Source organism: Charadrius vociferus, unplaced genomic scaffold (assembly GCF_000708025.1).
Source record: "Charadrius vociferus isolate BGI_N301 unplaced genomic scaffold, ASM70802v2 scaffold206, whole genome shotgun sequence".
Lineage (NCBI taxonomy): Eukaryota > Metazoa > Chordata > Aves > Charadriiformes > Charadriidae > Charadrius > Charadrius vociferus.
Window position 1 is genome coordinate 1259617 of NW_009649137.1, and position 14398 is coordinate 1274014.

Consider the following 14398-nt stretch of genomic DNA (forward strand, 5'->3'; position numbering starts at 1 on the left):
TTTCAACTCTGAAGAAGAAAGATAAATGTTAACTCCTGCCCTGTATGCTGGAGCATGGCCTATATCCAGACTACTTGGTCCTTCTCAGTTCTCACTTGATTTTCCTTTTGATATCTCCAATAAATTGCACCTGCACTTTTAGGTTCAGTAGACAGTCTGGACGTCTTGACCAAGCACAGCAAGCGTACCATGTCTGTATTATGTCTTAAACCACTGGTTTAAGAAATAGGAGGTTTTCCTGAATGCTCATGCTTCTGTCTTCACTTAACTGCTTCATTCTGCCCACAGAAGCTGCTATTTGGTAGTCTGTTTTCAGCTGTAGCGTTTATCACTTTCAGTAGGAAGGTGGTGGATACGGGCAGTTTGTAGGGAGAGGGGACTGGTTTACTGCCATTGGAAAAATGCCTGCTGCAAATATACTGCTTGACGAAATGCTGATCTTGCCAATATTACTGTGCTTCAGAAGCTGTCAAACTGGCAAGTATCTAACGTCCTTTGGGTTTTGATAGTATGCATAATACCCCATAATATGGGGTATTTTGTGATTTGCTACTTTCTTATTTGATAGGTTTATTCAAAATATACATTTAAGCTATTTTTCCTATGCCTTCCTTCTAGTTGAACAAACATTTTAATTAGGAAAACATTCTTTCATTTAAGACAGAAAATACTATGCACGGCAAAATTATATTTCAGGTCCTTTGGTTATTAAATGTTGTCAGTGATAATGTGCCCTTGGGGCCAAGAAGGCCAATGGTATCCTGGGGTGCGTTAAAAAGAGTGTTGCCAGCAGGTCGAGGGAGGTTATGCTCCCCCTCGACTCTGCCCTGGGGAGGCCACATCTGGAGTACTGTGTCCAGTTCTGGGCTCCCCAGTTCAAGAAAGAGAAGCAACTACTGGAGAGAGTCCAGCGGAGGGCTACAAAGATGGTAAAGCCACTGGAGCATCTCTCTTGTGAGGAACGGCTGAGAGACCTGAGTCTGTTTAGCCTGGAGAGGAGAAGACTGAGAGAGGATCTCATCAATGCTTATAAACATCAAAAGGGCAGGTGTCAAGAGGATGGGGCCAGACTCTTTTCAGCGGTGCCCCGTGACAGGCCAAGGGGCAATCGGCACAAATTGGAACACAGGAAATTCCATCTCAACATAAGGAAAAACTTCTTTACTTTGAGGGTGACAGAGCACTGGAACAGGCTGCCCAGAGAGGTGGTGGAGTCTCCTTCTCTGGAGAGAATCAAAACCCACCTGGATGTGTTCCTGTCCAGCCTGCTCTAGGTGAACCTACTCTGGCAGGGGGCTGGACTAGATGATCTCCAAAGGTCCATTCCAGCCCCTACCATTCTGTGATAAATTCAGAAGCATGGTTCAAGACAAGAGTTGATAAGGAGAAATATTTCAAGCTACTTAAAATGTTATTTTCTTTTATTAAAGAAAAATAAGGAAAAGCCAAAGAGGAAAATTAATGAAAAGCCAAAGAATCCCCCAAGGTTTTTTTGCATGATATTTTATCATATGGTTTTATTTAATATTGAAAAGTGGAAAATCTATTTTTGTAGATTGTTTGACATACACTGCCTTTTTTGTGCAAACATTTACTTTTTTTTTTTCATTGCCCTTCCACTGAAGATACGGTTTCCAGTAAGGATGAAGGAAGAACATTTAAAGATCAACCCCAAGAGAATGAAGAAAAAAGACCAGATGTATCAGTTTCCTCCACAACTGTGCATAAATCAATCTTCGGTGGACCTAGAAAGATAGGGTAAAGCCTTTTCCTTTGGAAACTGATAAACCAGACAACAGCTGTATATGGTTGGATGGATTTTCTTTTAAGTTTCTCCAGTGTTCCACATCAACCTCAAACTTCCCAGGGTTAGAAACAGCCTTCATTTAAAAGTGTACTTACTAGAATTAGACTGCTGTTTCCTAGGAAATGCAGCAGTAATTACTCTTCAGCTATAAAGGTAGCAGAAAAAAGGCAAGTTTACTTCTGGATTTTTCTTGTTTATACTCAGAAGTAACTGTGTCCCTAAAGGCAGGTTTGCTGAAGAAGCAAATTCAAAAAATAGTATTTGGAGAGCCTGTTTTTTATGTATACTGGTTGGTTCTGCTCACAAGTCAGCTTTTCCTTTAGCTTCCAGCTGTGTAAATGCAGTCTAACAGGCAAACAGTGCCCCTATTTTGTCCGTGTGACAGTCAATAAACAGATATATTGCTGGTCATCTTGCAGTCTCAGTGACGTGTGTAACCCCAGTTCGGCTGTACCCTTAGAGGAGCACTCCCTTACTCTCAGGGGCACATGGACAGATGCACTGAATATGTGGTTGCACGAGTGGTGTCTGGATGTAACTTGAGGCTATTGGGTGAATGGGAAGAAAAAATTGGATGAACGTTCTTATCATGGTTGGAGCTCCGTGGGCTAGTAGTTGGAAAACTTTGTTTCTGTTGGAAGAAGGACCACATTTTATTATGGATCCTAAATATAGGGTAGGTAGTTAGGTCTCTACAGCTTTTTTTAGTTCTTAGGGGAGCTGAGTGTGGAATTACTTGTTCCAGTGACTCCAGAAATTAACATGAGTGATTTATCTCTCTTTAATATTGGGAAAAAGAGCGTCAGAACGCCTCTGGCTTCTTAAATTAAGTTGAAGAAAGAACCAGCTTCGGGAATCTACTATAATAAGACATAGATGTTCCTCTGAATCATGTTAATTGGTAGCTCTAGTAAGAGTGCATTAAAATTTACTTTCCTAATCCTCTATTCATTTAAATCCTTTGTGCAAATCTATTATTCATATTCCCCTATGACAGATAATTATTTTTTATAATTGTCTGTTGTTTATTTTAGTGATGTTCAGTCTTTTTCTCTTTGTGGCCTGAGATGTTTTCTGGTGGTGACGTTCCCTATAAAGGAAATTTAATCCTACAAGAATTAGGCTTGCTTTTCCTAGAATATTTTGTGGCCTGTCTTAGAAGTAGTTCAGTATTCCTTCTCTTCCTTCCTTGCTCCTTCTTCCTCCCTCAGGTTCCACATTCATATATCTCATGAGTGGATTTGTTTTAGCAAAGACGTTTTGGAGCCAACTCCTACTGACACTTAGTGTCATGGGAGAACCTAAAAGTCTGTTGTTTGTAAGTCTATGAAGAATATTATTACTTTTCAAAACTTTATTTCATTTCTTTCCTTTCTGTCTTATTAGGCCACATGTTGCAGGGTAAGGGGATGATGTTATGTTTTTGGAAAATAGCATGAGGGCTTTGATGCACATAATTGTAGAAATTGCAAAGAAATCTTTAAGAGAAAATACGTATAGTGTAATTTGCTAGGGCAAAATATACTTAGTCAAAAATACTTTGCTGTGTACAAATTGTAAAAAAAAAAAAAAAAAACAAAAAAAACACAAAACAAACCAAAATAAAGAGAGAGGAATTTTCACAAAAGGCACTTCTGGTTCAAAACTTGAAGTTGCTATGTTGAGTAGGAAGGATGGTTTAATGTTTTGTGTCTTAGTTTATAGAAAATATGATGCTTTTTTTTTTTCATTGGAATCAGTTTGATAACCAGATTTTGTGCTCTATTGACTCTTATATCCAGAAATGGCCGTAGGTCAGACAGGTGAAATTAATAGAATGCACATATCACCATATTTTAGTCAGGCTGCTATCTCCTGGGAAAAAACTTATAACTTTTAAAATCTTTTATTCCCTGTTTTCATCAGGAAGGTAATTAGGGCGGTTACCAAAGGAGAAATTACAAATGCAAAAGATGAAAGTGAAAGGAATGCAGGCTCAGAAGCTGAAACCCAAAGTCTGCGCAGTGGCAAGTCAACGCCTTGCTCTGAGAGGTGAGCAGCAGAAATCTGGTACAGTTTATACCTGGATTGACCCAGGGATGTGTGCCAGTCCTCTGTGTTGCATTGTGGCTTTGAATGCTCAGCACTAATCTGAGCACTGTCTGAGAAGCAGAACCTATGCTTTAAAGAAAAAAACAAACCAACCAAAAACCCCTAAAAATTATCTCCAACCATCTTCCTTTTCTTTTCTTGTTTTTTGTTTTCTGGCTTTTAATTGATGAGCCGTGTTCCTTTTACAGAACTGAGGCCCTTTGTTCTAAAGTTTTTCTTTGGTAATGATATGTTAATTGATTATATTTTCTTCTTCAAAGGCTCTGTTTGCCCTTCTGTTTCCATGATTATTCTCTCAGTTATTTCCAATAGAATTCCGTTTATCATTCTTCTGGGCATAAGAAATCTCTGTTACTGCCTCTGTTGATAGCATTATAAAATGACAGGTGCAACATTCCCCTCATGTTCCATCATCAAAATGAAGCCAAAAAATTTTTCACTTTTTTCTTGTTCAGTTGGATAGCCTATACTAGTGGGTCTCCACTCTTGTGAGACCCCGCCTGGAGTACTGCATCCAGCTCTGGAGTCCTCAACATAGGAAAGAGATGGACCTGCTGGAGCGTGTCCAGAGGAGAGCCACGAGGATGATCCGAGGGCTGGAGCACCTCTCCTGTGAGGAGAGGCTGAGAGAGTTGGGGCTGTTCAGCCTGGAGAAGAGAAGGCTCCGGGGAGATCTTATTGCGGCCTTCCAGTACCTAAAGGGGGTCTACAGGAGAGCTGGGGAAGGACTTTTTACTAGGTCATATAGTGACAGGATGAGGGGGAATGGATATAAACTGAAAGAGGGCAGGTTTAGATTAAACATTAGGAAGAAATTTTTCACTTTCAGGGTGGTAAGGCACTGGAACAGGTTGCCCAGAGCGGTTGTTGAGGCCCCATCCCTGGAAGTGTTCAAGGCCAGGCTGGAGGCGGCCTTGGGCAACCTGGTCTAGTGGGAGGTGTCCCTGCCCATGGCAGGGGGCTTGGAACTCGATGATCTTTAAGGTCCTTTCCAACCTAAACCATTCTATGATTCTATACTGGATGTAGACCCACATCCTTTGCTCACGTGCAAACACTTAGAAATTTTACAACCTGGATTGAAAAATAATAATAATTTGCTGTAAGGTCCAATAGAAATTTCTAGCTCCAAAACAGTTCCTGGGAGACTCCAAATAGGTATAAACGAACAAGGGATATCAGGTAAAAAGTACATCATGAAGTTTAATTCACCCATAGATGAGCTTTCTTGTATAAGCAAGAACTTGTGACCCTTTGTTACCTACAAAATTTCAAATTCAAAACCCCAATTGCTGGATGTTCTGCAACATGCCTAAAGTTGGTGGTGATAATCTTCATAAAAGTTCATAATTTTATTTTTTTCACTGGGAGCTGCAGCACTTACTAGCCAAATCGGCTTTAAAGCTGGTTTTCTTCTTTGATCCATACACAGTTCACTAAGGTTTTTTTCACTGAGCTAATTAGGCCTAAGGTATCTAACCAGATTCATACCTGACTTCTGCTAGAACAGAAGGAGTATTTTTGTTTTCCTGGATTTGTTTTTCTTTCCATTGAGTAGAGATGAGTGAAGGATGTAAGAGACAAAAACTCGGGGATCTGGTGTCTGTGCTGCTTAACACTATGTAATGTAATAACACTAATGTAATGTAATTACTTAACACTATGTTATATAATCACGGAATCTTCAGAGTTGGAAGGGACCTCTAGAGATCATCTAGCCCAACCCCCCTGCTAAAGCAGGATTGCCCAGAGCACATTACTCAGGACTGCATCCAGGCGGGTTTTGAAAATCTCCAGAGAAGGGGACTCCACAACCTCCCTGGGCAGCCTGTGCCAGTGCTCTGTCACCCGAACTGTAAAGAAGTTTTTCCATGTATTTGAATATATTAGGTAACTTTTGCTAAGAGTTTACCAGAATAAGGACAAAGGAACACTTGTGAGAGATCCGAGCAGCAGTTTTGATGTTCCAGACTGCAAGAAAGTTATCACACAGTTAACTGTAAATAAAGCAAAATAATTTTGTTTGTGTTGGTGGAATTCAGCACCTGATAAACTCTGTGTACAGGCTTAGAAGGATAAATAGGGTGAAGTACTCTATAAAAATAGCCTTTATGTTTGATTGCCTTGCTTGACTTCCATGTAAAGCATCAGTTCCTCGCTTTCGTCCAGAGCCAGGGAGCAGGATTTATTAAATTAGGGGTATTGAGTCATTATAGCAACTTCCTTCTCTACCCGTCTTCTCATCCTCACCTGACCAAATCGGCGTCCTTGTCAAAGTACATAGTAACACAGCTGTGTTGCCAGGCAGTGCTTTTGGTAGGGGGATTATTTTACTGTCAATGGAAGATGTGGCACTTTCTAAATATTAGTTTGTGGAAAAATTGAGGAGCAGCTCATATTTCTTAATAGAGGGATGACAATTCCTGTCTTGTACATGCATGGTTAAATACTTTAATTAGATATTTGAGGAGGCTTGCTTTGGTTCATCTATTGTTAATTTACAGAACTGAGTAGTAATAATTAAAAATAACAGCAGTTTCCCAGGCTACCCTCCATAACTGTTTTGAGTTGCAAATTAAAAGAATATAACAACATCTTCTGACACTGTAGCTGTCCTAGATTTTCCTGCATGTTTCTGATTTTTATAATTGCCCTCATCTTTTTAGCTGGGTGGCGAAAATTAGTAGTATTTCACCTACCAGCAGGGAAACTGAGAGAGAATTTTTATTCTTTCTAAACATTTTGGTTTAAAAGAAGATGTACTGAGCTGAGAACAGGGAGTCCCAGGCCATGACTTCATTTCTTCAACTCATTTATTTCTACTCCAGCAAAAATGTTTACCAATTTTGCAGCTGAATGAACTGGGAGGCTACATCAGGATGCTTCTAGGAGAAATAGTATAGGAATTTCAGGCTTATCTACACAGGCACACTACCCCATTGTACCGGGGTCTTGTCTACCACATGGAAATGCCTGGCACAGTCAAGTTATAACAACATTTTTCTTTTGTTGTCTACTTAATTTGTGTATAAAATGTGTTGAAACTCTCTCTAATAGCATACTGAAACAAGGACAGAGTACAGGAGAGGTCTCTTTCGCAGGTTTGATGACTCCTGCAGAACACTTTAACATGTGTTCAAATCTTTTATCCCAGCCCACCACAACTTCTGAACACTTCCCTTGATTTACATTGGTTTACACAGTGAGGGAAAAAAATCTGTAACAACAATTCTTGTAACAGAAAGTCACAACAATCCATCAAAATTGGTGTGACATGCAATAAAACTCAGGTTTTCTACATTTTGGCTACTTGCTGTCCACTGACAGGTTTGGAAATTAAGGTGTGTACATCTAAGTCCAACAGCTTTGAGAAAATACAGATGACAGCCGGTAACCTTGATTTTTCAAAGTCAAAGACTCATCTTTATGTAAACAGATAGGACTAAAATTCAAGCAAAGCACAGTTGTCAGGATTTTATTGATCACTAGCTCATCAAATTAAGAAGTAGCAGTGCATGTGTATGAAGTGCCCATGCATAAGAGTGAGTTTATTATGCATTATCTACAGTTGTCAATATAAAAATTTGGATAATAGCTGTTAAAAACATTACCATATGCTCACTAAGAGACAAAAACATGTTTGCACAACATTTGTAGCCATTCCTGGAGTTTGGGGTTTTCTTCTGCATTTCTTGTTTTCACTAATTCCACCAATGTGGATTTAGAGCCTGAGCTCACTGCTTAATGTAGTGGTGAGGCAGGAGCTGTTGTGTTCCAGAGTATTTTTTTTCCTCAGTTCAGCAGTAGTTCTAATAAAAATTTCCATTGTGGTAGAGAAGATTTTTACTGCAGTTACTCTAAACATGATATGACAGCCTAAACCAATTGAAGGTGAAATTCAGATATTGTCCAGCGTAATGAAGATGCCTGCAGATCTGAAATATTTATTAAGCAAGCTTATTTTGGCTGAAAATGTACTGTAAGTTCTGAAGACTTTCTCCAGCAAGTTTGCACTACCGTTTTCCTCTGACACTGTATTTTCCATATGGAAAAGGCTGCAATTCCTGCATCAATTTCTATTGACTAATATTTATTTTTTTAAGTAGTAAGTAGGAATGTAGAGTGTAGTAGAAGTAGAAATGTTCTCCCCTGCAGAGCTGTTACTGCCCTGCAAGACTTTTTGAGATTTCTCTCAATTGTGAAGAAAAATGAAAAAGTTTGAACTGGTGTTTCTGGAGAAAGAAGAGTAGATCAGCCAAGAACTTGTATTTTTACTGCAAATCAAAGTTGAAATGAAAATAAAACTTAAATTGGAAATGTGTTGAAATACTTTTAAAAATAATTTTCATTGTTTAAGAGGTCAAAAACGTGCAACAGCTTACCCTTTTCTAACCCTCTGTGTTCACATAGACTAACCATTATTTTCTAATAGAAAATGTCCCATGGAAAAATTTCTGCCTTTTGTGGTATTGGACAGCAGTTGGGTTCTGGTATGCTGATCACAGAGGCTTTTTTTGTCACTTTTACTAACACAAAATCTGGCAAAAAGACTTGTCCAGCTTTCCTAGCTTTCCAAGCTGGTTGAAAGAATCAACCAGTTTGAGTCAAGGGTCATTATTGCAATATAAGTAGGACAGTGAGGAAGTTGTTGTTTTTCTGGAGAGGATGGAGACCAGATAGCCAAGGATTTTAGAGTTCCTGGAGATGGTGCTGCCATTAACATCAGCTGTGGAAGTGGCCAGAACTCCCATGTCACCATAGTTTTCCTTTAAACCAAGGAGCAGCCTGGTAGGAAGCGTTACATGAGTTGTCGCACCTGCTGTTGGGATGCGAATGCAGTTCAAAAAGAACATGAATGTGTGCAGCTTCTACAGCCTGGACAAGAGCCACCCATTTGGGCTATTTGCAGTTCTGGTAGAAGTGCTGAAAATGTGTATGTATGAAGTCAGGTCACCATTTTCTTGCAGTGCATCACATAGTTCATCCAGGCCGATGTTGTTCCAGTAAATTGTTACGATGGCTGTTTTCTTGCAGTGGTTTGCTAAATGGGTTGACTTGGTTTGCTCAAAGCAATAACGCTTTCATACTCCTCTCTCCATCCCAGAGGGAGCACTCCTTCGCTGAATAGCGGCAATGCTGAGGCCGCTGCAGGCCGTCTGAAAGGGGCGGTGGGTCCTGTGAACAGAGGCAATGTTTCCATACCTTCCCTCAAGAGGTCCCCAGCACTGAGCACGCGCAGCATGACCACAGACTATAGCAGGGTAAGTACAGTCACGTAGAGCTGACACCAAACAGGATGACTTGGCTGGTATCTGCCCTCTTAGGTCAATTTGTAGCCCGGAAAGATTTTGTTTCTTCCTTAATTCTTGGCTGGGAGCACTGAAGATCTCTACTAGAACAGAATTTGTCATGCTCTTATCAGGGACGTTTTTGGTTTGGCAGACATTTTTCTTATGTCTAAAAATTGCTGTTAATGTCCATCGTTGCATAATGAGTTACAGATGCTGAAGTGGGAGGCACAAGGGATGGGAGTAAGCGTTTTTGTCACTTCAGGCCTTGAATAAGTGCTGTGAACTAAGGGTGTGACTTTCTAGCACTCGGGGTTCAGCGAACTCCCACTAACTTCTAAGGGAAACATTGCAAGCTCATCACTTGCAGCAAATCAGGATATAGTGATTTTATTTTTTTTCTGGATTTGGACACAGGACTCTCCATAAATTATGGCATAACACAAAATGTGTGCTAGAAACTGTATCAAAATGAAAGGTGGGATTCTTCTTACCTGCTGTTAGGTCTCTTGGGATGTAGGTGGCCGCATCTGAGTTAGCCTTGGCTGTTTTGTAATAAGCAGGAGGTAACACTCTCTTGGTTCCCAGACAGCCTGCCTCTTTGTCAACCAGCTGCTCCTGGCTTTGTGCTGAGACACTCATCCTGAATTTGTTTCAGTCACCCTTCTTAAGAAATCAGGATTGTACTAGCAAGTTATTCTAAGTTGCCATGACTTAAGTGTACAAGGAAAGTGAAATTTATAGCGAGAGGTAATGCCTTTTACCATTAATGTTTGGAAAAAAGTAGATGAGTATTTGAGATCAGAGCCCTATTAAACACATCAGGTTTTTTCTAACTTCCAAATACTTGGTCTAATATATCATCTTTTCTAGTAAAAAATAAGTGAGTGTATATGAAGGGAAGTTTTAGGACCTGTGAATAAATTAATACATGTTTTGTGTATATTCTTGTTGGCACACAGCCTGAATTGAAATCAAGTGCATTAAATTTGGTTGAAAAAGGCCAGTCCATTTAATTTAGATAGAGTTATGATATTAGCTATTTCTTTACAGGAGGGCAAAAAGCCATAATGATATCAAGCATATTTGCTTTATTTAAGAGGTTATACTGGCATAATTTAATTAGTTCAAGTCCATTTGGTTTTACCCTGACTGAAATCATTATGCTGGTATAAAACCAATAGGTTTTATCTTTTTTTCTTTTTTTTTTTTTTCTTTTAATTTCTAAGCTAAGAGAACTTTTAATAGATTTGAGTGTTTCACTTCCCTCCTCTCAGTTGTGAGGCGTTGCTCTGATTCTTCAGTTGCAAACTGAGAATGTATGCATGAATTGCATCATTGTGCAAATTTTATGCATTATCTGTGCTAAGAAAGGCAGATTAGATTGTAATCTAAATATATTCAGTAATAGACTGGATGCTAAAGGAGCTTTGGATTTCTGGGAGCTAATAGAAATGACGCGTTTGTGGACTGGTAGTGAATAAGCTCTCTTTTTATATTTATGGGATGTGCATTTTTCTTATTGGGCAGGACACTGGCCTAGAAAATGGCATGATTATTCCAGCAAGTGAAAGTGTACCTGAAGATTTAGTAAAGAAGCACTGTAGGAAAGCATCTGGAACCCCTTCCATTGCAGTTTCTAGAGTATCTTTGTCATCAGGCAAGTATTAAGTCTTTTCCTTCTTTCTGCCAGCCTTGAGAGGATTATTCCTATTCTTGTGACTCTGCTCCTTTTGTTTTTAAAGCACATTGAAAGATCATATGTAAGTTTCGTAAATATGTTCATATTCATTCTGAAAATTCTTCCCTTTTACTAACCAAGTTTATACCACTTCACAAGTTTTACATTTGAAAAAATGGTAAGCTGAACCCCAGTAATGCTGGCACAATGTGAGTATTAGGTAAATCGCATGCTCTTAAAATTGTTACAAAATTCCATTCATAATTGCACATTGTTAAATCATTCTCTGTGTTGTCAACTGTAAAATATACTACTTATCTGCTACCTGTACAAAATACTACTGTGCTGCTGCCATTGCGTTTCAAACCCACTTTGCCCAGAAGTAAATTTGGGAAAAAAAGAGCTGTCAGAGAACAAGTCCCATATGACTTCACGACTTCATGTTGTTTCATTTTTATACGTCATGCAGTGAACCAGTTGATTCAGCTGTAATTCACCTCATTTCATAGGAGGCTGTTACTTAAATGAGTCAGTACCAGGAAGATACTGTCAGAGCCACTTTGCACTAGTGGATGGAGGTCCTCCTTTTCCTGTCTGAAATAGGAGGCAGGAGCATCCTGCACTCTTCTGCTTCTCCCAGCCACTCAGTCAGCTTCTTACAGGGCTGACAGAGTGGGTTCAGATTTACAGGTTTCTCTCTGAAACACAGCAGGGCTCACTTTATTTCAGCCGAATTTAACCCAAAGCAGAAGCTTAGTGGCATATCCCACAGAGCTAATCAAAGGAGATAACGTTCTTCACGTTAGATTTTTCAACTTGAAAGCATCAGAGTTTCTTTGAGAATATTGTACAGTGCAACCCCAGGCAGGGGTGTTACAGACTGCTACTTCTTTATGAAGTGAATATTCTCCTGTTTCTGCTGCCTTATAAAATAAAGGTTTTCCTAGTACAAAAGAGCTGGTCTCGCGTTACCAAAGCAGGTGGATGCTGAGCAAAATTGCAGGCAACCTGGGAATGGGCCTCGGGCTCTTCATTGTCTCCTTGTTGAAAGATCTCAAAGGACATTAGGCTCAGGAGAGTGAACTTTCCTGTCATATCAGCTATAGCCCAGGTAGAAGATGAACAGTTAAGAACTTTCCAGATTCCCACCTGCAGGATCTAAAAGTGCTCACTTCCCCCTCTTTTTTTCTCAGTATATTGAACAGTTGCACAAAATATTTATACAGGGAGGACTAAGAAAATCTTTCTCCAAGACATCTAACATGTCCTATAGCTCTAGAGTAGACAAGACACCTGTAGAACTGAAAGTTGTGCAGGTCTTGAGATTTGTTTGTTTCCTCCTCCTTTCTGCACAGAGAACACCAATAATGGCAGAAGTACTTTCTATGTCCATCTGTATCCCTAGTTGCTTAATTCTAAAGCAGGCACTGGGAGGGAGTTTGGTGGTGATGGGAGATGTGATAATCACTGTGAACACTTGGACGGCAGGTTTGGGGATATTCCAGGCTGGTGGGCCTACCAGAGAAAGTAAAAAACTTGGATCTATGGTATCATCTGTGGGAGACAATTACAGCTGATAAATAGTACAGGGGAAAAAGTATGGACCAGAAGGCTGAGCAGCACCAGAAAGCATATTTTTCCATTTATCATACTGATGTTCAGTTGTCATAGAGTTTGTGACAGGAACCTAAAATACTGTTTTGATGTTTTTTATTAAAAAACAGTTGGGTTTAAAACAACACTTATTAAAGCATGGAAGATGAAACAGAATACTTTTTGTAGGAATTATAGCAAACATTTTACTTGTTTTTATTTTCCAGATCATAGCCGATCTGAGATAGATTTGAGTGAATCTTTCTCTGAAGGAAATGAGGATACTCTGAGCATAAGAAGCAAATCTGTACCTAGTGCCTTAGATCAGGACCTGGTGAGTTATAAATATGTAACTCTGCATCTGGTGGAAATCCTGTTTATTCAAATTTATGAAATCAGCACTGCATGTTTATCTATATAAAATACAAGTAATGCAGAACATTGTTTCAGGGATATTTAATGAGTTTTTAAACAGCTTCATCTTCTGAGTATGTTGGCTATAGAATGATTCCAATGAATAATCCCAGTTGCAGTTTTTAATTGCTTTGCTGTTTTTTGAGTTTATAGGTGAAAGAAACCTGGCCTGAAAATAAATTTCAGGCACTATATCATGCATTCTCCGAAGTTCTGTTAATTTATATTTTCTTACATTTTAATTTTGATGCTGAGAAATACTATACTTTAAAGGCTTTAAACTTGGACTGGTTTTGATTTTCCTCTTTTATATTTTTTTAGCAAATGAAGCCCCAACTTTTTGTTCTGCCACTCTTGCTTGCCTCTTCTTCCCATTCGCTGTTTTCTCTCATACACCTCCATGCCTTTTTCTATGTCTTTTTATGAGCTGCTTTTCCTGAAGTGATTCACAGCTTCCCTCTCCTTTTATGCACATATTGAAGATACACAAGTTTGCAGATGTGCATCAATGCTATAAAAGAATTTCTAAGCTTGTTAAATATGCATGAGGGGAAAAAAAGGAGTTATTTAAATAGTTCTTCATCTAATCATAGTTTGTTCCAAAGTTTCCAAATGTGTGCTTGTAGCTTAAAAAACCCATAACCCTCTGTGTTATGGTCTATGCATTTTGTCTATTGTCATAGTCCTTCCCTACCATCTGCTCTTTTGAGAAAAGCATTGGGCATGGGAGATGGTGCCCTTCTTGTAGCATTTGATACTTGTGGCTTGGTGGAAAACAACGTCTTGGGATTGCCATCCATTTCTTGGGTTGTAAGCACTTGCTTTGTTTGGGTTAATCTTTAAGGAAATAAAAGAAGCCCTTCCTGTGTGTCAGATTTCTGTGGAAGAAAAGCTTCAAAAATAAGTGGTTTATTTTTTAATTGTAGTAAAGAAAAAGGAAGTGTTATTGATTGAGAAGTTGGAAAAGATTGCAGAAGAAAAGCATAAAATAAGAAAATACAGGCTTTAAATATCTTTATATTAATTTCCTGCTCTAATTGTACACGGTGCAGCAGTTACCACCTTGTAATTTCTCTGAGGCAGGTGTAAGAGATTCCAAGTTCAAAGTGGTTTTCTGTTCTTTGATTTTTTTAATTTATTTTTTTCTTTCTCATATTCAGAGCTTTTTTCTTTTCTTTTCTGTTTTCCTCCTTCTTCTCTTGCTGACTCTGAATGAAATTTCAGACTGCATCTCAGCAGCTGTCTAGCTTCTTTGCTAACATAGGGGACCTCTCGTGTGACATAACCTTGATTTAGTTGCTCCATGGTCTGTGAGGGTGCTGATTCCCCTTTAAACTTCATTCATAGTGGCATTCGTAGATCTCTAATTCTACCCATGTCCTTGCTTAATCTGTCTTATGAAATCAATTGACTGTATTCATCAGCTTTAGTGTTAGTGTGTTTTTTAGGATAGTTTGACTCACAGAAGTCCTTCAGAGTCTTGCCCTGTATTCATTATGTATGCAGGTTTTTGAAATAAAGTTT

The 14398-nt window shown here is 39.1% G+C and overlaps 1 protein-coding gene across 1 annotated transcript in view; it reads left to right on the forward strand.

Moving 5' to 3' along the window:
* SYTL5 (synaptotagmin-like 5) overlaps positions 1-14398 on the forward strand; it is a 58415-nt gene that overhangs the window by 23497 nt on the left and 20520 nt on the right. Inside the window, exons 4-8 of the mRNA XM_009888359.1 lie at positions 1626-1758; positions 3713-3838; positions 9003-9159; positions 10717-10846; positions 12688-12794. Of these exons, the coding sequence (XP_009886661.1) occupies positions 1626-1758; positions 3713-3838; positions 9003-9159; positions 10717-10846; positions 12688-12794 (653 nt within the window). The remainder of the gene's footprint in view (positions 1-1625; positions 1759-3712; positions 3839-9002; positions 9160-10716; positions 10847-12687; positions 12795-14398) is intronic.